Source organism: Pseudorasbora parva, chromosome 2 (assembly GCF_024679245.1).
Source record: "Pseudorasbora parva isolate DD20220531a chromosome 2, ASM2467924v1, whole genome shotgun sequence".
In the NCBI taxonomy this organism is placed as follows: Eukaryota; Metazoa; Chordata; class Actinopteri; order Cypriniformes; family Gobionidae; genus Pseudorasbora; species Pseudorasbora parva.
This window is the reverse complement of record NC_090173.1, coordinates 42,768,102-42,792,878: the sequence shown is the minus strand read 5'-3', so window position 1 is coordinate 42,792,878 and position 24,777 is coordinate 42,768,102. Positions and strand designations below refer to the sequence as shown.

The following is a 24,777-nucleotide window of genomic DNA, read 5'->3' as shown; positions in this document are numbered from 1 at the left end:
AGTCATTCAGATGGTAGAGTCAGAATTTGGTGTAAACAGAATGAGGACATGGATACATCATGCCTTGCTACCACTGTGCAGGCTGGTGGTGGTGGTGTAATGGTGTGGGGGATGTGGCACACTTTAGGCCCCTTAGTGCCAATTGGGCATTGTTTAAATGCTAAGGCCTACCTGAGCATTGTTTCTGACCATGTCCATCCCTTTATGACCACCATGTACCCATCCTCTGATGGCTACTTCCAGCAGGATAATGTACCATGTCACGAAGCTCAAATCATTTCAAATTGGTTTCTTGAACATGACAATGAGTTCACTGTACTAAAATGGTCCCCACTGTCACCAGATCTCAACCCAATAGAGCATCTTGGGGTGTGGTGGAACGGGAGCTTCGTGCCCTGGATGTGCATCCCACAAATCTCCATCAACTGCAAAATGGTATCCTATCAATATGGGCTGCACAGTATTAGAATGGTGTTTCAAATAATCCTTTAGGTGATTGTATGCTATAATGCTAATGTTTTGTCCTTGATTTGGCCCCCAGGGCCCAGCTCACCTGATCCATTTCCACAGCTTTGCGAATCCTGTCGGTGGATCTTTCATGTACAATCTGCAGCCATTTGTGAATAGAGGTCTTGAACCAGTTGTGAAATCCAGTTAGAGCCAACATCTTAGTGTCTCTGAAAAGAAATGACCACCAAGAAATGTGAATCACCATTTATGAGTCGGCTATACTCATACTGAAAGGTGGATAACCTCTTCAATTTTGGGTAAAACCATTAATCTATCAAACCTCATGTACAGTCAAACCAAAATGTATTCAGACATCTTCAACATTTGCTCACATTATCACAAGTTTATACGCTAGGCAATAAAATATGGCAAGAACTTAGAGTTAAACTGTGTCAGAACAAACTCATCTTGATATTGTCAAATATCTGATAGAAAAGTATGTAATGGCTTAAAATTAACCAATCAACTTGAAGTACACAATTATATAACAGCAATTTAGGTCAACCAATCACCAAGCAATGCTTTGTTTTGTTCAGTCTGTGGTGTAAAAAAAAACCTTCAGCAAAACATGGTCAGATCAGAGTCTGAAAAATGTTGGTTCTCTTTTACTTTTTGTACTTTTGATACTTTTGCTGTATGAATTATTTTGGGGTGTAATATGTTGCAGTTTACCTGCTATCCTCATTTACATAAACAAACTATAGTTTAAAATATATCTGGTGTCTGAATACATTTTTTGACTGTACATTCAATCTCTCTCTCTTTCTCTCTCCATGTGAGTCACTCTTTACATAATAGTCTAGACAATGAATTAGCTCTCATGCAGATGGATAAAGGGCAACCCAATGACTAACTTGATAGGCAGGTACTCCCTGAAGCGTTTGAGGGACTTCATGCACATGTAGAGTTCAAATAGGGTCTCTCCCATGGTTTGGGTGAAATGAAAACTCTCCTGTTCCAGGTTCCCACACACTCGCTCCATTGCCACATTTACGTCATCTGCCACCTAGAGACACAGCACAACATCTATCACTCGGCTCCCTCGATCACTCTGCTTCTGTTTTTTGAGGCAAGACTTATTTTTAACTGAGAATGTTTTGAGCATTCCCAGGGGTGCTCTTACAAGCTTCTCTAACTGCCGGTAGGAGATGCTGAAGAAATCAACCTTCACAGAGCTGAAAGACAAGACACAAAAACATGTATTTAATGGATTGTTTTTTAATGCTCTATTTTAATGTTGGTGTGTCCCAACCAATCTCAGTAAAGCTGAATTGTGCCTTTTTTTCACTGTTAAAATCATGTTTTAACTGTTAAAGTCTTCTCTCAGCTCAATTTGGAGATACAGCAATAAATAAGCTTTTTGTAGGTTGATTGTCCAAAGTTTTAAAATAAGAAAAGCCAAGGACGGGCAATTCAAATATTTTTCTGTTTATCTTAGCATCCCGACCAGTCCAATCCAAAAACACTGACTCTATACCAAAGGCCTGAGTTTAGGACAGGACTATCTGTTTGATTGACCAATGGAAGACATGGGTGTGTGTTCTGGAAACCTGTTTGAAAAAACCTGTCATTATTTTTTTTTTGCAATTCTAAAATTATATGTCATCTTTACATGCTACAATACCTATAATAAAGCTTGTTGTAGACATTTTGTCCTCTCTGCACATCCTCACATACTGCATCCACCACCACTACCAACCGCCTCAGCTGCTCCTCTAAAGTCTGTAGGAATGCAGAAAACAAATAAGTCAGCTCACAGAAACACCTAATGCCTAAAGAGATTATATGCTGGGTAATATATGATGTAATATAGAGGTCCATTGAAACTAGGTGACCATTTTATTTTCCAGCTAACAAATTGCAATTGTTATAAAATTAATACTTACTCCTTCTTCTGGTTTAATGTTTGATATTATTCCTTCATACCACTCTACAGTGCCTTTCTAAATTCAGGAACGAGCAAAAAAACAAAAAAATTAAAAATAGTAAAAATATATCAATGCATCCATAATACAATAAAATATGCTCCAGGTGATATTTCACAGTAAACAGATAATCAATAACTGCATGTAGTGGCCCCAAAAATATTTGGACACATACTGTCGAAATTTCTAAATGTCACTGCATTAGATATACAATATCCGCTTGAGCTTTTCTCAGAATTATCGTTTATTTTTCTCTGCCATTTTTGCAATGACCTTTAACCATCTGGTCTTAAGATGAGTCAGTTCCTCTCCAGTTCACAAAAGTGTGCTAGATTTACCACATCACATCACATGGACTTTATCACATTTACTATGTCACACAAACCAAAATGTTTTTTGTTTTTTTGTTTTTTTTACATTTTGGCCTGCATTCATTTAAACAAACATACAGTAATATTGTGAAATATCTTTATAATATAAAATAACTGTTTTCTATGTTAATGTAATTAGTTCCTGTGATCAAAGCTGAATTTTCAGCATCATTACTTCAGCCTTCAGTGTCACATGATCCTTAAGAAATCATTTACTGCGTCTGAAAACCTATAGACAGCTCGTTGCCTCGCTGCCTTATCAGACAATGACTTGTAAGGCAGCGATTTGTGCACGAAGGCACCTTAAGAAACTCATTTCTAACTGACTTCTAAGGCAGTGAAACAGTTTGATGATCTACAGAAAAATAGAGCAAGCTTTGGTGAGAACTAAACAAACATTTAATTACTACAGTAGTAATTTCACGCTAGAAATGATATCAGAAGTGGAAAATAATGGTAAAAAACATCCCTTTACACACAAACTGACCAGCAAACGCAACTTTCGGATGCCATATTTTTTCCCCAGCTCAACTGTCACTGAATGGAAAGCACAGGATTGTGGGATATCAAAGGCAGCGAAGGATACATGAATGGTGCCTTTAAAAATCGATCAGATGAAGGTCTCTCAGGTGACAGGAAGTGAAGCAAACATTAGAGATTTCGGACGCTGCTTGATGCCTTCCTGCCTTAAAATGTGTCCTCTGAAGGCAGCATTTTCCAGGCTTCGGACACTGCTCCATGTTTTTTTTTTTTTATGTTTTTTTGTGGAAACCATTATTAAGGTTTTTTTGTTTGAAAGAACAGCATTTATTAAAAATAGTAAAGACATTTAAACAGGATTAATTGTGGCTTAAGTGTCCAAATACCTTTCGGGACCACTGTATGTCTTACTGTTGGTCTGGAATATCTAATTACCTTTATAACTGTTGCTATTTCCAAGTGCAGTTCATTGCGGTTTGAACACACTGCTGTAAAGGCTGCCATTGACTGCATGTGACCAATGCTCCTAAAGCACACATACACAAAGATATTGATCCAAAAAACAGTTTCAAAGACACTATCTGGAAACTGCAAGCATTGTGCATGTGTTTGTGTGTTGGTATGTCTCTGATCCCAGAGTACTGTACTACATTGTAGTAGCAACATTAGAAAACCCCACAGGATATGTATTTTTTTGTGTGTCCCGCTACCCAATACTGATCTACCCAGAGGAGTTTGAAAGGGCAGACCACCATGAGCTCGCAGACACAGCTGCTGCAATTGATGGCAGAAATATCTGAATTGAAATGGATTTATTTTGGTCCTTCGGCCAGAAAATCGACCGTACGAATGCCGGTCTACGAGCTCACGATTCTTTGCAGCCTGAGTGCGTGTGTGTGGGTATAAGTTTACCTCAGCATAAGCTCACAGCGTATGATGGCAGCAGAATTGTTGCAGGGGAATACTTGGCGCATACTCTTCATTTGAGACAGGCAGTAATCACAGTAAAGTCTGAAGCTCTCTGCCAAGAGACTCTCCTGCACTCAGAAACACATTACAAGAATGGACCCAGACGAAAAGAATTAGCTCCAAATTAAAGCCTTAGAGGGGAATTCATAAAGAATTAATTACACTTGCTCATAGAAGCTTTTATTTGCAGTTTGCGCACGCTCACCGTGTTGTTTCAGTACCTGATTTACTAAAGGAATGACACAATTGAATGCAATTTGCACAGTGCGACTCTTCGATTCTGAGTGCAAGTTTGTGGGGAATGTGGCACTTTTCATGAGCACAATGTGAAATGCACCAGACAAATAACAATGAGTATAATAAGCCTCGTTTACATAGGAAGTAGCCTTGTTTGTGATGAAAAGATTGTTTTGCAAGTCGACATGAAATGAAAATGAACCCTATATATTTTATAGATATGTGATCTTATTGTGAGAAAATATTTTTTCTTTCTTTTTCTTTTTTTGACCTCTTTTTTCAATCAAAATTTCACTTAATTTAACTCCACCCCATTTTTACAATCGACTGCAAACTCGCATTCAGATCTGCCTCAATCCAATTAACAACCGAAGAAAACAAATGTTGCTAATTATGTTACATAGCGACTTTATATAAATATTCATGGCATATTGCACCTGATTAAAAGGGGATTGTGGGTGGTAAAGATGCAGGTTTTTAAACTGAAATACTGGGAGCAAAAGTGACAAAAGTGGAAAAAAATATCTCTCTTAGCACTTTTCACACAGGTCATTTTTAGATTCGACTGTGCTGATTTTCCATTGTTTTAAACATGCACTTAATGGACACTGTTGACCATTGAGCTGCACACCTTTTATATTTTATATATTTTATAATTTATATATTTTTTATATTTTATATTATATTTGAGGCATTTCACACAACACAGCATTCTAAAACACTTAAAATAAAAGACGTTTTAAATTTTTCTTTTAACTTTAAAGTCACGACCTCATGCTTTTTTCTTTTTTTTTAACCCAAAAACTTGTTCGGTTTTACTGTTTTTGCAGAAAAATATCTAAATATCTCTAAAGCAACATATATTTAAGCAAAATTTAGCCTTTTAATTTACACTTAAAGGAATATTTTACCCCAAAATTTTAATTCTATCATCATTTACTCACCCTCAAGCTGTCTGAATTTCTTTCTTCTGAAAAAAATTGTCACAGTATTTTTTCCTACTATGGAAGTCAGAGGGGTCCATTTACTGTTTGGTTAGCAATAATCTTCAAATATTTTATATATATAAAATATTATTTTATTTTTGGGTGAACTATCCCTTTAAAATATAGGAACAGTATTATCTTTTAATATTCTCAGACGACAAATCCTAATATCATGCACATTTCTCAAGTAAATGTGTCTTGTTTGCAAATGTTTGCATTTTACTGGAAAATGGTGGATAAAAATCCTGGTTAAGAACATGCTTTTTTTTTGCAGCGGAATGAAGTCACCCCTAATGTGTAAAATTTGAAAGTGCGCTAGAGTGATCTCCAGACACTGTGTTACGGCAGGTAGATTTTCGCCAGACATTCAGGGTCAGCGAGCTGTTGTAAAGACCCACCAGCTCCCTCTGCACAGCAGTATCCTCCCACTCTGCCTCCACGGTTTTCAGCAGCCTGAGAAGCAGAGCGTAGCTCATCCTCTGAGAGCGGTGATGGCTGCTGTAACACTGCCAACGGCTGCAAACACATGCAAAAACATCCGTTTTACACACTAGTGTCAGTCTCACTGTTGGCAGGCATGTGTAGCTGAAGCATGAAGCGATTATCATGGGTCTTGGTGTTATAAGCATTTGCTGTTTTCATGCTGTTGAGCTCATTCTGTCAATAAACACGCCGACTGCGTGGCGAGCTATGATCTCACTACAGGTTTGATGTTTAATACGCACATGATGGCTTGCTGCAAAGGGGACAGGTCAGCCTGCACTGCATGATGGGACAGCACAGTCCAGGCAGCCGCACACACTTGTCCATTCCAGTTATAAGGCTCTTTCTGCAATTAAAATGGATTATTTATGACAGGACCTAAGCTTGATGCAGATGAATGCTAGGCAATGTAATACAAAAAAAGTGCAACCTTAATTTGATTATGTTCATAGTCCAGAATCTGACTCAACATCTTCTTGTGAATGGTTACATTGGAGGCCATTTTACTCAGTGATGTGTCTCTCTATTGAGCAGAACAAACAGTGATGAATACATATTATAAAGATAAACAGGAGTTAGAAAATTCTGTCCTTTACTCACCATCCTGTCATTCCAAACCCACATGGATTAGAATATTCACTACCATTCAAAAGTTTGGGATCAGTAAAGACCCATTCACACTTCTCACCAAGAATAATAACTATAGATAACTGTAACTATATATGACCATCCACATCAGCGAATGATAGCGGTCTGTTTATTCTAAGCGCAGGATGGATTCTAATGGGCTGACTAGAAATCTCCTGTAACTTTTATTTAACTTAATTTATTGTCACTTTTGATTAATTTGATGCATTCTTGCTGAATAAAAGCATTCATTTCTAAACATTTTCCACAGAAAAATAGAATCTATGCAGTAATTCAAATACACTATATTGCCAAAGGTTTTTGGATGCCTGCCTTTACATCCGTAGGGTTAAATATGGAGTTGGTCCACCCTTTGCAGCAATTCAGCAGGAGTGTGTGTATGGGAATTTTTGGTCATTATTTTAGAAGCCCATTTGTGAAGTCATGCACTGATGTTGGACAAGAAGGCCTGGCTTGCAGTCTCCACTCAATTCATCCCAAAAGCTTTCTATCGGGTTGAGGCCAGTCAAGTTTCTCCACACCAAACTCACTCATCCTTGTCTTTATGGACCTTGCTCTGTGCACTGGTGAGCAGTCATATTGGAATAGGAAGGGGCCATCCCTAAAATGTTACTACAAAATTGGGAGCATGAAGTTTTCCATAATGTCTTGGTATGCTTACACAATGATTTCCTTTTGGGCCAAGACTTATTATATACAAAAACAACACCACATCATAATCCCCCCTCAAGCAAACTTTACACTTGGCACTTTGCAATCAGGCAAGTACCGTTTTTCTGGCAAACTGCCAAACCCAGACTCGTCCATCGGATTGCCAGAGTGAAAAGTATGATTCTTCACTCCAGAGAAAACATCTCCACTGCTCTAGAGTCAGTGACCTTTACACCACTGCATCCGAAGCTTTGCGTTTAACACTTGGTGATGTAAGGCTTGGATGCAGCTGCTTGGCCATGGAAACCCATTCAATGAAGCTCTCTACTCTGTTCTTGAGCTAATCAGAAGGCCACTTGAGGTTTGAAAGTCTGTAACTATTGACACTGCAGAATGCTGGTGACTTCTGTGCAATGTGCGCCTTAGCATGTGCTGACCCCGCTGTGTGACTTTGCGTCGCCTACCACTTTGTGGATGAGTTGCTGTTGTTCCAAAATGCTTCCACTTTGTTATAATACCAATAAAAGTTGACTGTGGAATATTTAGTAGTGAGGAAATTTCACAAATGGACTTATTAAACAGGTGTGTACCTATCACGATACCATGCTTGAATTTACTGAGCTCCTGAGAGCAACCAATTCTTTCACAAATGTTTGTAGAAGTGTCTGCATGCTGATGTGCTTGATTTTATACACCTGTGGAAGTGATTGGAACATCTGAATTCAATGATTTGGAGGGGTGTCCCTCCAAAACATTTGGCAATATAGTCTACATGAGGGTGAATAAATGATAATAACATTTACATTTTTCAGGATGAACCATCCTTTTAATGCGTGCTATAGATTTCAGATGAGCAGCAGTACCTGAGTGGTGAAGAGGCGAAGAATCAGGTGGCATTCTCCCTGAACTTTTGATGCGCTGGATCTGGGCTCCAACTTAAACCATTTATCATAACCAACAACCGGAATCTCCTAGTAAAAGACAAAAAGTGGCACAAAAGTAGACAAACTCGATAAGTTGCCTTGCTGGTGTAATAACTTGAGTGTGCAGAATTAGAGCTTACATTCAATGGGATGTTGATGCAACCTAGGAAATCATCAGCATTCTCCTCACTTCCTGATGCAGTGGCCCCGTTAGACCTCACGGATTTGGCAATTTGCTTGAAATATCTAATATCACGATGCAACAGTTTGAGTCATACATTTGGCATGCATTTCAACAAGTTTTTTGCAGAGAATGTGTCAGATTTTCTTTTTCTTAGGCTCATTAGCTTTAAAAGAACAGACAGTTGTTGTGGGATCTACCTGCCCATTCCTCTAAATCCACTGATTTCATTCAGCTTTTTACAGGCTTCCGCAACAGAAACATCGTCATCATGATCCCTAGGGTGGAAAATAACAACTTTTCAGTGAGAAAAACAGAGATGACTGTTCTCGTACTGAAGGACATCTGTTGAATCATCTTACCATATGTCCAGATGGAGAAGATCATTGTGAACATCATCAATGTCACTGTGGAAAGCAAGCACATTTGTCCCACTTCCATTATAAGTCATAATTACAGATCATCTAATAATATATTTTCAATTCTAACAGTAAGATTCTCACAAAACGAAGTGTTCATTCCACACTGGGTTAAGAGTCTCTGGTTTGACTTCGGTCACTTGGATATCCCTTCCCGCCAACACCTCCTTAACACTGGAGCGTTTCTCTAACTTTTCCCGTCTCTTGCGAAAACTGAACTTCCTCTCTTTCTTCTCTTCTGTGTCTTTGGGTGATTGTCCCAAGAGAATTCCCAGCATGCAGTAGGGGTCACTGTAGCCTACCCGGTGTGACAGAGGCAAAAAAAAGGCTAATTTATTCAATGACGGTCAAGAAAAATAGTTAAACAGTTAAACACATGTTTTTCAGTCGGTTTTGCTGAAAATGATTAGAGCATTTATGTGGTGTAAATTTTGGCTTTTTAAAATAAGAACAAACTGGTAACACTTTAGAATACTGTTCCATCATTAATGACTAACACAGGAACAAGTGAGTAATGCAGTAATAACACTCTAGTAACTACTATTAACTAACAAGAAACGAATCAATTAACTAATTAATTCATTAATAAGTAATAGTGCTTAGTTGAATGTGGTACTTTACTATTAGCTAATCATACTTTTTCATTTCTCCCTTCTACTATGAATTACTATGTTCAGGTTCATAATTAATGTGAATAATGCATCATTTATAATTAATTCGAAAGTGAAAATCATGGAAACCCACTAGTAATGACTCAAGTGTTACTAAATCCTTTAGAGGGATCTACTGATTATTTGGATCAGTATTCTAAAGTAAAAACCTAATATCTCTAATAATGACTGAAGTTATGGTACAGTTTTGAGGATGTTGTAAGGTTTTAGTATAGTAATGACTCACATGTCCCTTACGAAAGGAAAATATATTTACCAATATATTACTTGAAATATATTTTAATATATTGTAAATATATGGAATAATATATTGATGGTATATAAAATATATAATATATTCATGTAATATATTGCAAAATATACAAATGATTGCCGCTTTCAATATATTGCAATATATTGGAAAATATAAATATAAAATCCCATATATGTGAATATATTGCCTAATGTATTGCATGATATTTTCCAATATACTACAATATATTTTTGTTTCGTAAGGGGTTACTACATAAATCAAGGAATTACTAGTTATTTGGACCAGTATTCTAAAGTAAAGGCCATGATAACCCACTAGTAATTACTTAGGCCTAAGTCTTACATAAATCTTACAATTATTTCAGTAATTACTACAAATTTATTTTCATTTTGGAATACTGATCCAAATAATTAGCAATTCCTTAAGAAGGATGCAATAACACTTGATTCACTATTTGCTTATTATTCTCTTTACTTTAGAATTAATGATATATTATGCATTATTCATGTTAATTATGAACCTGTATACAGTAGTTCTCAGTAGTCCTCTGGGTGTTATGAAAAAAAGTAGTAATTATTGATTAGCTAATAGTAAACTACCACATTCAACTGAGCGCTATTATTACTAAAAGTTAAACAGAGTTTCGTGTAGTTACTAGAATGTTAATACTGTTACTCATTTGTTCCTGTGAAGTTTTTCATTAACGAAGGGACAGTATGTCTTCCAACCAATATTCCTATATAGGCCGTTTGTCACTTCCCTTTAATATGACCCACAGGAGCGTTTACTAAAGTTGCACCCCTATCGACAACAGGACTCTTGCAATTGAATTCATTAAATACGACCCATAGGAGCGTTTACTAAAGTCGCGCCCCTATCGACGACAGGACACTTTCATTTTAATGCTTTATTTCCTTTTATTTGCATCATATATTGGGTTTTGCATAGCTCAATTGATAGATCATTGAAAAATATAACATGTTCGATCCCAGGGAACGCATGTGCTCATAAAGTCCACTATAAATCACGGAGTGGGTGTAGCGGTAAATATGAAATAATTGGTCGTTAAAAAGTCACTGCATTTAAATGAACATGCATTTTGATTGGTAACAACTGTCATTCGTCATTTCATGATGACGGATGTAACAGGACACTGTCATTATTTTTACACCAGCTAGAGGGCGCATGACTTTCAAACGTTAATCGTAATAAGGTGCCTGAAACACCGACCTATTAAAGGGTTACTTCAGCGATTAGCATATGGCTTTGTATCAGTAGAAACCCTGGAGTATATTCAAATGATCAAATGAGTATTCAAATTCCTGAAGTAGGGCAGCAAAGCATTCTGGGAATTGTTGTCTTTCATCCCCATGAGACAAAAATACCCTTTCTGTCTTTTCTCAGAAAAATTCGGTCTAGAAAGCACCAAATTAAAAAATAATTTAAAATTTCTACTACATTAATGACCCAGTTTAAAAATAGATTCATCTTCCCAGCGCTGAAGTACCCCTTTAAGTGTTTTTGTTGTTGTTGTTGTTGTTGTTGTTTGGTGGACAGTCTGTTCCTAAGTGTTACCAAAAACCTTACAGACAAAATATTGTCTAAAACGAATACAATTTCTATAATGCTTTATGTAAAATAAATAAATTGTTAAGATTTTCTAAGGAATGTAGGTATTATGTCTGGATGTGAATGTTTTGTCTTGCTGTTCTGGAAACTTAAAAACAAAACCAAAAAAAACTACATCAAAAAGAAATGATATTAGAGGTAAAACAAGCACACAAACAATAAACCAAAGGCTAAAACATCTTACCATTGGCATCTTTCGCCATGAGATTTTTGCCTTTCATTACAGAGACCCTGAGGGAAAAGCTGGCTTTCTACAAAAGAACATTTCAGACATGGATTAGAAAGCACTACAGCAGTAATAAAAACTGAACATGTTTCATTTGCTGTTCGACATGGTGGCGGCACCTTGAGTGAGTGCACAGAAAAATAAATGCAGGCATGCCGTGCTTTAGTGCCAAAGCTATTTGAGAGCAAAGAAGTCAATGGATGTTTTCTTTTTTTAGATGAAAGATGTGAGTATATTATGTATGACACAGGCAGTGGGAGACTGAAGGCTTGAATCACTGTGATGCACATTCAATTGGCACAACATTTTTCTGTTCTATTCCAAGATTTCACAGTGACCTTTCAAAGTTTTAGTCAAAAGATACAACTTTTTAAATAGTTTCTTTTATTGATTTTACATCTGTTTAATAAGAGAGGCTCTCTATCTACATATATGAAAGGAGAAACAAATCTCTCTATAAAGAAATAAGAAGTTGACACTTGAAATAAAGGTGGCAGCAGCATATGCTTTGGTTGTCAGAACAAAATGTTGAGAAGAAGAGAGTCATGTAGTATCAGAAAAAAACCCTCACCTTTGATTCTCTGACTCTCTGGAGGATGATGTCATGCTCCTCTTGACCCATATCAAAGACCTGAGCGAAAGAGTGATCAGGGGAAATAATAGTTTCTTGAAAAAAAATATTATTAATAAATGCAGTGACAGACACGTTCACAAGTATGTGGTGCTTAAGTACTTTTACATTGTTATAGAGGATCAAATAATTGCTGTTCTTTTGAACTTTCTATTAATCAAATAATCCTAAAAAATTGTTTCCACCAAAAAATATTCAGCAGCACAACTGTTTTAAAACATGATGATAATAAAACATGTTACTTAAGAAGCAAATCAGATCATATTATAATCATTTCTGAAAGATCTTGTGACATTGAAGACTAAAGCTTTGACATCATTACAACAAAAACATTTATTTTAAACTGCAGTAATATTTCACAGTATTGCTGTACTTTGGATCAAATAACTTCAGCCCTGGTTGGCATAAAATATGAATGACCCCCAAACCTCCGGTTTTGAGAGTTATGTATATATAATATATGTTGTATATATGTTTTATTTCAAGGGAGTCTCATTTAAAAAAAAAAAAAAAAACATTTCTATAGGCTTATTAAACTGTTCTTAAATGTTTAAGAAAAAAGTAGACAAGTACTGTATGAGATAATTATAGTATATATGTTACAAATCGTGTGTTGTAGATAAGCTCACAGAGACGAAGGAGAACAGGAAACAGGTATTTTAATCAGGAAACTCAGGGATGCACAAAACACAACATACAAAGGAGAACCGACAAACACTGAGAGCAAACTGAGGGTTTACATACAGGGCAAATGAGGAAAAACGAGGTGCAGGTGAAGGACAAGGCACAGGTGACTGACAAGACTAATTAACTGAACTGGGGAGAAACACAATCTTAGGCCTAGTCCACACGTACACGGGTATTTTTATTAGTTTTATTTTATTTTCCTCCTCCGTTTTAAAAAACAATCGTGTCCACACAAGCACGGTTTGAAAAAAAAAAAATTTCCACATGAGAATGCAAAACTACGCTATGATTGGCTGCCTGATTTTCACATGGCTCCCATCCACGGAACCGATACACATTGCACTGACTGAGGGATGCCATGGGCTCAAGTGAAACCCTTCTACAAGTTCCTTTACTTTGGACTCAGTGACAGGTATGGTGCAGGGCCGAAGTGGACTGTAATAGCTTCACAAACTTGCTTTACTATTTTGTATTACTGCATTCTGGCACCTTTGTTCTGCAATACAGTGAAATAACTGAAAATGTATCTGTAGGCTCTACATGTGATAAGCGCTGTTAGTAGAGTCCACCGCATAGACTCGACTCATGTAAATCAAAAGGAGATAACGTGGAAAATCTGACGTCAAACAAAGGAGAGAACGGAGCGTACTTCGACTTAAAAAGCCGAAATCTCCGGTTTCACCATCTACACGACGACGCTGTAACCAGAGTTTCTAAAAATCTTCAACCTGGCCGGAGTTTTCAAAAAAGTCTGGTTTCAGTAACCGGATACAGCGTTTGCGTGTGGACGAACAGCCAAACCGCGTAGAAAAAAGCTGCGGTTTTGAAGATACCCATGTTCGTGTGGACAGACAAGACAGGCATACATGTAACAATATTATATATGCATGCAATGAAATCTTTTTTTTTTTTATTGTAAAAAAAAAATCAACAAGAAGTTGTTTAAAAGTTTGTTCTTATATGGCTACTCAGTTGGAAACTTGTGTAGAAAGACTAACATATAGTGTATTACTTTTCTCTGTAAAAACATAAAATTTGGAGTCCAAGTAATTGCTTTATAAGACTTAAACAACTTTCGAAAACATTGCATAGAAAACTGTTTACATAAGCTTCAAATTTTTATACTTTAAAGGGTAATTAAAAGCTTATGAGTGCCGACGACCATTATTCTTGGTAAAGGGGTTTTTGCCTTTCATGGAAATGATGGTAATCAAAGCTGCAGGCTGTGTCAGTTTCTTCTTCTTTTTTGAAGATAAAACATTATAGATCAGACACTTCAAACGCAAGACCTGCTACACCTCTGTGTTAGAGGTCTCAGAATGGAATCCGGCTCCTCTGGAGTGACAGGGGTTTCATAGTTGTAATATAAGCACCGAACATCAATCCCCATTGGGCACGAGCTTTGATGTTTAATCATGTCTGAGACAAGAGCATCTGCTCCAACTCATAAAACCAAGTCAAAGTAAACAAACCCCCCTCACCACCACCACCACCCAAACACAACCCTTCGTTCCCCCACAATCCCTTCAAGGACTAGTCTTTCTTCAGGAACACAAGCACTTTGAAAACAAAAGATAAAACAAATATTTCTGTCCATTTCATTTCTATTTAGAAATCAATCAGAGCATGATATTTATTTAGGTCTTGGTGGATTTGGAGCGCCATGAGAAACAACACACATCGTGATATTTGTGTTTAATAAATCCAGAATCGTGTACTATGCGATTTCTTAAGAAAATAACAGTGTTGCACCTTCTGCATGTAGTTGAAAATGTCCCCTTCGCTGGTAACATATTCTGGCGATGGCACCCCAACCCGATTGACCACGGTGTAGATGGCCTCCTCATACAACAAATCCAGCTAAAACAGAATGATTTATTTTACCATGGCAGAAAAACAGTAATGTACCACAAGAAGGAATCATCTGAATCATTGCGTTTTGAAAGGATGACCAGGATACTCACTTCATCCCTGGTGGCCCTTTCTGGAACAAAGGCCTGGTCTTTGCACTCTGGGGGTGGAGGAGCACAGCTGCTCTCCTCCTGTAAATGCATGAGGACGGACAACCATTAGAAACAAAGACGACAGGCGAGGTGATCAGTGAAGAGTGAGGAGATCATTAATTGCACGTAACAATGAGCATAAAGCAATTCGGTAACCATGCAGATTCAAAGGCTTCACCGACTGAGAGCAATGAGCTAGCGAGCAGAGAGTTTATGAGCTCTTCAGAATTATCCCCTGTGAGAAATGGATAATTTGATCCAAAATATGAGCTTTTACCTTGGGTATGTTAATAGATAAAGGGAATCTCGACAATAGAGCAGTGATAAACTCACACTTTTGTCAATGAACATCATTTACGTTTCTACAATCAGTTCTCAGAGGGGAGTGATTTGAGTCAAATGTTCTAATCAATGACTTGACAATCAGCCATCAGGAGTTTCAGGGAGAATCTGAATTTTTTTTAAAAATGAAAAGAAAACAGGCTTAGTAAGTGCTTTATAAAGTGATCAGATAAAACATGTATTTTTTATTTTTTTATTTGTTTCTCTACCATGGTTTATTATTGTAATCCCTTATGGTAGCTTCCAGACAAACCAATGGTTTTAGGCCTTGACAAACAGATACAGTAGATTACACTTAATTTATATTTAACAAATAAATGAACCAGGGTGGAAAAAAAATGTCATTTCCCAGGATGGCATGACCTGTTGAATTTCTCTGAATAGAGTGCCATTCAGTTTTATCCTATTCATTTGTCCAAGTATTTTCCTAATCATTATTCCCAATGTGATTATTAATAAAGTCTTCATTAAAGAGCTAAATACAATTAACCAAACCAACCAGTTATGAGGTAAATCAACATTAGAAACTCTGATTTTAAGCAAAAAATGTTTTTTTTTAAAAAACAAAACAAAATGGTACAAGAATGTGTATTTAACGCCTTTAATGAGAGAAAGAACTACAATCACATGAAACATTTGCAAATGACACAAATAAAGAAAAAAATAGGGCTGTCAATTTAATGTGTTAATTTAAGTAATTCGTTCTGAGAAGAAAAAAAAAGTGTTAAAATTATTAACGTATTTAATGCATCAGACCTATATGTACAGTTCTGGACAGAATGATTGGCCCCCTTGGTAAATAAGAACAATGAAACTTGTAAAAAAAAAAAACTGCATTTTCAATCCTTTGGATCTTTTCACTAAATATACCTTTCATCGAAGTAGAAGAATTGAAAATGTGGGGAAAAATCTCTTCATAAAATAAATGTTTTTCTGCAAAACACATATTTATTATCACTCTTTTATTCAATACTTTTTTCAACACCCTTTTACCAAGATAACACTCCTGAGTCTTCTCCTAAATTGCCTGAGGAGTTTGGAGAACACCTGACAAGATCAGTGATCATTCCTCCATACTCAATCTCTCCAGATCCTTCAGACTCCCAGCTCCATGGTGCTTCTTCTCTTCAGTTCACACCACTCATTCTCTATAGGGTTCAGGTCAGGTGATGGATGGCCATGGCAGAAGCTTCATTTTGTGCTCAGTGACTCATTTTTGTGTTGATTTTGATGTTTGTTTTAGTCATTGTCCTCATGGAAGCAGCCCATTATAAGGCGGTCAGGTTTCAATTTTATATCAGCTGGTGTTTACTAGAAGCCATGATGCTATGTATCTGAACTATCTGATCTATGTATCTGAACTTTACCTCTAGCAAAAATAGGCCAAGAATTTTGCAGATCCAGCATTTTTAACCGTGGCCATGGAGTAATTTTTATCCCTGTTAGCATCAAATCCATTTGCAGCCAAAAAGCTCTTATTTGTTGTTTCACCTGACCTTAGAAGCTGGACCCTTTTGAAGTTCCAGGTCGTGTCTGACAACAGAATAGGCTGGAGTTTGTTTCTGAATGGGTGAGAAGGATTTTTCTTGAAACCCCAAACACAAACAACATGTGGTGATGTAGGGGTTTTGGTCATTCTGTCCCCAAAACTGAACTAATCGCTGCGATTCTCCATCTGTGATCACTGGACAGTCTTTGACCTCTCAAATATCCTTCTCACCGTGCATTAGGACAATATAGACACCTTTCCTCTTCCAGGCAGGTTCACAACATCTTTAGTTGGTTGGAATATCTTAATTATTTCCCGGATGTTTTTTTTTTTTATATTATTATTATTATTTATGCTTTAGCTATTTTCTTACACCCAACTTCTATTATGAGAAGTTCAACAATCTTTTTCTAAACATTTGAACTATATTTTTTGGTTTTACTCATTGTGATGGATGATTACCTCATATTTAAACTCCTGTGGAACAATAACTGGACAATTTCATGCTACTAGTCACCCTGGTGTGCTAAATATTTTTAAATATTAATGAGAATATACTTCAGATATATTTTATTCATACAAAATTCTAGGGGTGCCAATAATTGTATCCAATGCCTTTTGGAGGAAGAAAAAAAAAACATTTCGTAATGTGATTTCCTACCACTTTCAATTCATTTACTTCAATGAAAGGTTTGATTTTTGTGATTTTTCTGAATGAAATATAAAAAAGATAAACAATGCAGATTTATTTTTAGAGCCATCTTTGATCATATTTACCAAGGGGGCTAATAACTCTGACCTCAACTGTAGTTCATCTTATATATTATGCAGTTGATTGGTGAAAATGAAACTCACTGCATGGGGGAGCCCGTAGAATAGAATGTCAAGGTACAAAAAAAAAATCTCATATTCATGTCATGATTTCATGATATAGCAATATTATGAGAGCTGTTTTTGTCCTGTTGTGGAAAAATGATAATCACTGATGAAAAATATTGATTATTTAGAGTGTGTTTGTATTCATACAGGAGCTAATATGTGTCTCTGCCATACAGGACACTTCTGTGCTATGTTTAACACTCTTACCATGTGTGGTAAGTACTGAGAGGGATTGTTTTGACAATGGGGGTATAAGAGATTGTGACTTCTGTTATGTCTTCAGTTCACACTCGATGCAGGCACTGATGATGACTGTGTTGACTGTGGCTCTTTCTTGCAAGAAATAAACCTTTATAAAGATAATTGGCTAATATTTTTCTCTTATTCAGTAAAGCGATGGAGTTAATTATTTTGCCATTACAGTCCCGTATAGCACAAGTGCAAATGTGAAATTAACTACAGCAGTTCAATAACTAAAACATTTATATTGTGTTGTACTTCACAATCTTGTTAGCCTAAAAATTTAGACGCACCCTAGCGGCAGCAAATCTATTTTACAGCGAGTGTCGTCAATACACTTCTGAACTGGAAACGCCAAACTCTGGTCAGGGCCAATCACATCGTGTATAGAGTCGGTGGACGAGGCTTAACATAACGATGGCCGAGTTGTGTTTGTGTGCTTCTAGTAAACACAGAAGCTGGCGAACGGCGGTCTTTCAAATCAGCTTTGACCGTGACTCTGGAAGACTTGGAGTTAAGCTTTTCTCTGAGAAAAGAACAAAGAACGGCACTGAAGTCATTCTTAAAAAGGGAAGATATGTTTAGGTGAACCAATGATTCAATGACCCATTCATAAAAAGAGCTTTACTTAAAGCTACACTATGTAACTGTTCCGTCCGCTAGAGGGCACCTATTCAAAACAAAGGTGTGGTTTGATGATGCCAAGTTTGAGCACAGACAGCCTGATTCCTTGGTTCATAATGTCTATTTGTTTTTCTCATTTAACACAATGACTTTAGATGATCTTTAGGGGCTAATTTTGCAACCAAATTAAATGTGATTAATTTGCAATTAAATAGATGAATTAATCGCCACATTGTGTAATTCATTGGATTCAAAATTTGAATCGCTTGAAAGCCCTAAAAACGAAATATAAAACAACAGCTCTGGAAAAAAATTAAGAGACCACTTACAGTAACATTGAGAGATTGGTCTCTTAATTTTTTCCAGAATTGTATTGATTTAAATTGCTTGAATAGAAACAACATACCACAGAGTTGTCAATTTGGTTAAACTTTTCTTACTGCAATTCTCTGATTGGTGGAAATTTATTTCCAATCCTAGTTTACACTGCTTACACTGCTGTTAAACATGGATATCAAATAATTTGAAATGATGTGAACTGACAGCTTCAACAGAAGCATACCCTCTATCAACAGAAGGTATGTATTTAACAGTTTATGTTTTCATAAAAATCTTTTCCCTTATGGAGAAAACGAATGTGCTTTTTTACTTCAACGTCCTGTGTGTCACTTGATCATAAACAAAAAAGTAAGAAAATCAGCCAACAATTTGCTAACAATAACTCTAGAACTAACTGCTGTCAGAGTTCATGAATCCACTCCACAGTAAGGAAAACACTGAGCGAGAGATGTGCGCGTGGGAAGTCATTCAAGGGATTCACTGCTCGCCAAAAAGAACAGTGCTGCACATTTCAGCTTTGTTAAAGACCACAAGAAAGATCCAGACACGTGTGCCAGGGTGACAAGATAAAACTTGATCTTTATAGCATAAATGGGAAGGATATTTTCGCCCACAGCAAAATGGTGAATTCAGACATCAGACCCTCATAGCAGACGTGCCATATGGTGGTGGGAGTATCATGATTTACAGCCTAAGAACTGGATAGCTTGCAGTATTTGTGGGCATAATGAATCCTAATTGTATATCTTCCCTGTGGAAACAGTAGAATATAACTATAGGTCTTCTTTGTATTTAATCTTGATAGGCATTGTATTTTATGCTGCACTGCTTGTCACTTTGCATTTCTTACTTATTCCTGTCAATTAGGTAAGTTGACATTTATTACTATTATAACATGACATTTCCTTGTACCATTGCCATTGTCGCAGTAAAGTTCTGGTGGAATTATATTTGTTTGTTTTTTTCTTACAGCTGGACTAATGAGAAGAATGGCACGAAACCTGACTTGATTTATACAGAAAAATACACTAGTGAATGTCATGAAATCCATCCACGAGTTGATGGATAACAGAGTGTAGGTTGTGCATTGCAATGTTAATGAGGCTAAACACACAAGTAAATCAATAACGGAGAGGAGCAGCCAGAGAAATTTTCTGAAATATTGTCAAGTCAATGTCCTGACCTTTATCCGAATGAAATGTTGTGGCATGACCTGAAGTAAGCAGATCAAGCAAGACAGGACAAAAAATCTCAACGGCTGGATTTTCCTAAGAACAATGCAGAATGCTACACTGCTACTGTGCATCTATTTTTGTTCAAGATTTGTATTGACAATGCAAGAGTCCAGCATTCTGTAAAGTCTCCTCCAGCCCAAAGACTTTCAATGAACTTAAGGTCTGGACTGGACTAAATGAAGTAAAGTTCTGGACGTGCCGATGAATCTTGACATTGTCATGCTAGAGACATAATAAACACTGCAATAATGATCCGATCATACACTCTATGAAGCATTTGCCTATTTAATTACAAACAGTGACTGATTTACAAAAAAACTAAAAAATGGGTATAAAAATATGTGGTGATTCACTAATTCATGCATTAAAGGGCTAGAGGAGGATAATACTAAAAAAAAAAAAAAAAATGATTCAGGCCCGTCATAGATAAGACACATTTAAATGATGTTTACTTTACTTAATTAAATTAAGTTGTGTTGAAATTAGATATGTGTTCAATCAGCCTAATATATTTAAAACTGAAGTTTACTCAATTAATTTGCCTTAAATCTACATGAAATATTTGTGTTGACATAACTAACTGGGCAGTGGATCTGTAGTTCCCAGCATGCTTTGCAAGGGACTGCGCTAGAAGAGAAAATGCATGGATTAAACTGTTATTTTATGTGTTTTTCAGTAAAGGGAAAGATATTATTAGTTTATGTTAGTGTTTAATGTTCAGTTGGACATTTAGAGGAGTTTCTGTAATTCTGTGGTTACCATTATGTGCCTGTGTTTAGGCTGTGGGCACTTATAAATTCATTGGATGGAATTCCTGCTCTCAATTAAATATTTTCAGTTTGTCCAATAAGTTAATTTTGCATTTTATTTTTAAAAATATGCTTGTTGTTATTTACATTTTTTAAGGGAAAATTAAATTGATAACAGTGTACACCTTCCATAATAAACTTTTATAAATTTAACATAACATCATTAAGTAAACGGCACAAATATTATGTAACAGAGACAAATTCAAATGGTTTGTATTTACGCAAAGAAATTGTGCCAGCTTTACTTGAATTTTCTTTGTTCCATATAACTAAATAGCTTTTTGTAAAAATTGCTCAATATAGTTGTGTGCAACCACTCACCACATATAAGTAAATTCAACAAGTCATTCTTTTTGAGTGATAAATCAAAGATTCCATCCACAAAGATAAATATTAGATTACTTTCTTCAATGAAGCTTCATAAATTAATTGTGTGATTATATCGTCAGGACTACATATTTCTGTAAGATGCTTCAATAGTGAGTATGCAATAGCCATTAAAAGTCATAATGACATTTTGATCATCAAGAACCACTTGAAGGCAAAGTCTCAGCCAGTATTGATTGCTGTCCTTTTTAACATATACTGCTAGAACAGTGGGCGATGAGTAACACTCTTCAATAAACATCTAATTCAAGGACATTAACTCTGATGTTGTCTCCCTCTTATAAGAGGGAGGGGGAGTTTCTGCGATCGCTGAATCCCACAGCAATGTTCAGGAGAGAACTACTTTAATATGGCCTGGTTCTTCAGACTGAGCACACAGGGGAATGTGATGACAGGGATACACCCTGGTAAAAGCAGGGATGCAATCTTTTGAAGAGTGTGGTTACCTCCATTTGGCCGGCAGACAGCAGACTGTCCTGTTTCTGGAGGATTTTATTCATGCGGTCAAAGAAATCTCCGTTTCCCCTGGCAACCCTGGAAATAGAGATGGATCTGTTCAGTTGCGAAACATTTCACTCATGTTTACATTTAATTACACAATGTGGCTTCACAAAGAGTTTCCCTTCCCCCGGCTCTGTTTCACTGTAATCAGTATCACATATATGCCGAAAGCTCATCTGGACCTCTGGAGTGCTGCTCATTCACAGTAATAAGATAAGATGAGCAACACAAGATCTTTGACAGGCATCCAGCAAATGCTTGTTTTGGGCTGACATGCAATTACTTGAAAACAGATAAATGGAGAAGTGGTAATAAACTGTCAAATCATCAAATTTAGACTGAAACTGAGAGCGGTGGTGACATGTGACAGGATGAGGATAATACAAATACAAAAGGGAATAGTTTTATGAATTCTACATTTTATGAAACTATGAAATACAGCAAAGAATTAACCTTTTATTAAAGTTGATGAACTTCCTAATTAAGCTCCGCCAACAGTCTATTCTATCTGAATACAGAAACAGATCATTTTGTCATTGCAATAGATCAACACTCTCTCATGGCAATTTATACATTTTGGCAAATTCGTATAAATAATTTATCATATTTTCATGTTTTCATACAATTTGTTCATGGGTGGACTAACTTAAAGGAAGTGTATGTAAGATTGTGGCCAAAAGTGGTACTGCAATCACTTTCAAATGACAGTAGAGCGGTGTATCCCCTCTCCCCCTCCCCCTGACTGGAGGTTGCCAGATAGGACCAGGATCAGCAGGAACGTTTGTGGCTGCTGCTGTGGTAACTAGAGCAGAGCTGGCAACCCGGATGCTGAAACACTACTGACTTCGTGATTGGTCGATAGGTGGAGGGTGGAGCTTCAGGCCAAAACACAACACATGTCAACATCAACATCAGCTGAGGGCTGCAAAAACAACTTTTAAATGACAATATCCTGGCCAGACTACTGTTGTTAGTGATATAAGTGTTTGAAATTACCATGATTTCTTAATGTCGTGACATTTCAGGGCCATTTTATGATTCATTGAAATATATTTCTTACATACAGTAACCTTACTTTTTTCTAAAAATGTAAAAGCGTTCCATTATCTCCCGAGACAAATTGATCCCAGCCTTCAACCGTCACCACAAAATTCCCACCTCGAAAAATAGTCATATTTTCTCATGAGATCAGGTTGCAACAGACACTTGCACAAATAATGTATTTTCTGCACGCCCCTAATTGCTAAACCTTTGCTGGATTGCTCTCACCAGGCGACTTAACCTTGATCAAACAGCTTCTCCAGACACATTTCTTTGGTGAATATTGCTTTGATGCTCCACAAGTCAACCGGTACCAAACCAGCTATAACCAGCCGGGTACATAATGGAAATGAATGCCAGTCGTTTCAGCGAGGCAGGTGATCCGTTACTTTACACATTTAAAAGAATGGGATCGCAAAGCAGATGTGTCTCAGCCAAGCGAGACAAACAAACATGCTGGGAAACACTGACAGCAGATTTCAGAACTTGCTGTGGACCTTGTTGCTTTGAGTTTATCTACAGAACGCCTGCGCTCACTGGGGATTGAGGTGACAGGCCTCCCCATCCCTCTGACAAGCCTGAAAATCAACAGCTTGAAGCGCGTCCCCGAGAAATGGCCTCCATGGAGATAAGATGATGATGGACACATTTTCCGCCTTCATTAGAATCACTACCGCATTCACTGCTTAAACGTCGTTAGGGCAGCAAGTATACACTCGTGTCTTCCAATCAAGACTTTTACACAATGTCCAACTTCATTTATATTATCGTGAGGCGATCTGGGGAGGAGGAGAAGCGGGGTGAACTCCTGGACCCCTGCCACTTGCTAATTTCCCAACCCCCGGTCGTCATGGTGATGATAGCCGTTCAATGCGGGATTGGTTGGCAGAGCGCAGCACCTAGGGAATATCGTCCATCTCTCCTGCTCTGCCCTGCCTGACTTCAGCAGAGTGTGGAGGAATGAGCAGGGAATGCATTAGCATGACCATACAGCTGTCAGACCCCTCGCTGAGCTCCAGCCCTCCCGTCTCTCATTATTTATCCAGCCCACAGCACTCCAGACCATTTATTTTTTTATTTTTTTATCAACAGCATCACAGCAGGTGAGCATTAGATACCTGTGCCCCCAGATATCCAACAGAGCGCTCCTGGGATTCCCTCAGGAGATGAATTAGGGATGACACTTTGAGTTCGCCTACATCCATATAAATATTCACTAAATGAGGCCACACATTATATCATTGTCTGAAAAATCTAGGTCTGTCTAGACCGTTTTGTTCTTACTCGCGAGAAAGAAAGAAAATCGCAAATGAGATTTAGAGATTAGTTTTATTCTCTCAGTTGTTCCTCATAGAAGACATTGGCTATGTTTATATGCAAAACTTTTGTTTCAATCAGACTGAATTCATTCCAATTGATGAATCTGAATGTAGTGTTTACCTGAACGCCAAAAAAAAGTGACCAGGTTGATGTACACATCACGCTTGTTCAGTCACAAGCTTCAAATCAGAATTAATTTTTTGACATGCACACACTGCACAAATACAAAGTTTTTCCCCCTTTTGTACATAATAACACTTCTACATTGGTTATACAATGGCCGAAACGTCATGCGTGTTTTACAGAAGTGTTGCAATTTTTCCATTTTAGATGTCGTAACTATGCCATTTTGTCCTAAAACAGCTTTCTCCACTAATGGACATTTAAAATGAACACTTCTACAGTGACTAAATATTTTATTTTTGTAGATGTTTTACCAGTGCTAATTCTTTTGGAGGGTCTCAAAAATGTGAAAGTATTATGTTTTTCCCTGTTCTTTTGCTGCCATCAGAACAACAAAATTGTGTTTGACTTCGGCAAAAATAGAGACACGAATTTTCAACATTCCCATGGTGACATCTGTGCAGTGTTTTCATACTTTATCACAGATGAAGTGGATTAGATATCAAATACAAAGAGGTTTCAGATGTTTTCATAAAGCAACGGAATGCTTTTCATTCAATAATTT

At 37.0% G+C, this 24,777-nt stretch overlaps 1 protein-coding gene across 1 annotated transcript in view; it reads right to left on the bottom strand.

The window, feature by feature from the left end:
- baiap3 (BAI1 associated protein 3) overlaps positions 1-24,777 on the bottom strand; it is an 84,075-nt gene that overhangs the window by 11,119 nt on the left and 48,179 nt on the right. Inside the window, exons 3-22 of the mRNA XM_067420585.1 lie at positions 21,674-21,761; positions 14,845-14,922; positions 14,633-14,740; positions 12,134-12,193; positions 11,521-11,587; positions 8,868-9,081; positions 8,727-8,771; positions 8,565-8,642; positions 8,324-8,429; positions 8,124-8,231; positions 6,392-6,484; positions 6,204-6,307; positions 5,877-5,994; positions 4,199-4,323; positions 3,722-3,812; positions 2,397-2,453; positions 2,135-2,232; positions 1,634-1,685; positions 1,365-1,516; positions 554-677 (exon numbers count right to left, since the gene is read on the bottom strand). Coding sequence (XP_067276686.1) covers positions 554-677; positions 1,365-1,516; positions 1,634-1,685; positions 2,135-2,232; positions 2,397-2,453; positions 3,722-3,812; positions 4,199-4,323; positions 5,877-5,994; positions 6,204-6,307; positions 6,392-6,484; positions 8,124-8,231; positions 8,324-8,429; positions 8,565-8,642; positions 8,727-8,771; positions 8,868-9,081; positions 11,521-11,587; positions 12,134-12,193; positions 14,633-14,740; positions 14,845-14,922; positions 21,674-21,761 — 1,966 coding nt within the window. The remainder of the gene's footprint in view (positions 1-553; positions 678-1,364; positions 1,517-1,633; positions 1,686-2,134; positions 2,233-2,396; positions 2,454-3,721; positions 3,813-4,198; positions 4,324-5,876; positions 5,995-6,203; positions 6,308-6,391; positions 6,485-8,123; positions 8,232-8,323; positions 8,430-8,564; positions 8,643-8,726; positions 8,772-8,867; positions 9,082-11,520; positions 11,588-12,133; positions 12,194-14,632; positions 14,741-14,844; positions 14,923-21,673; positions 21,762-24,777) is intronic.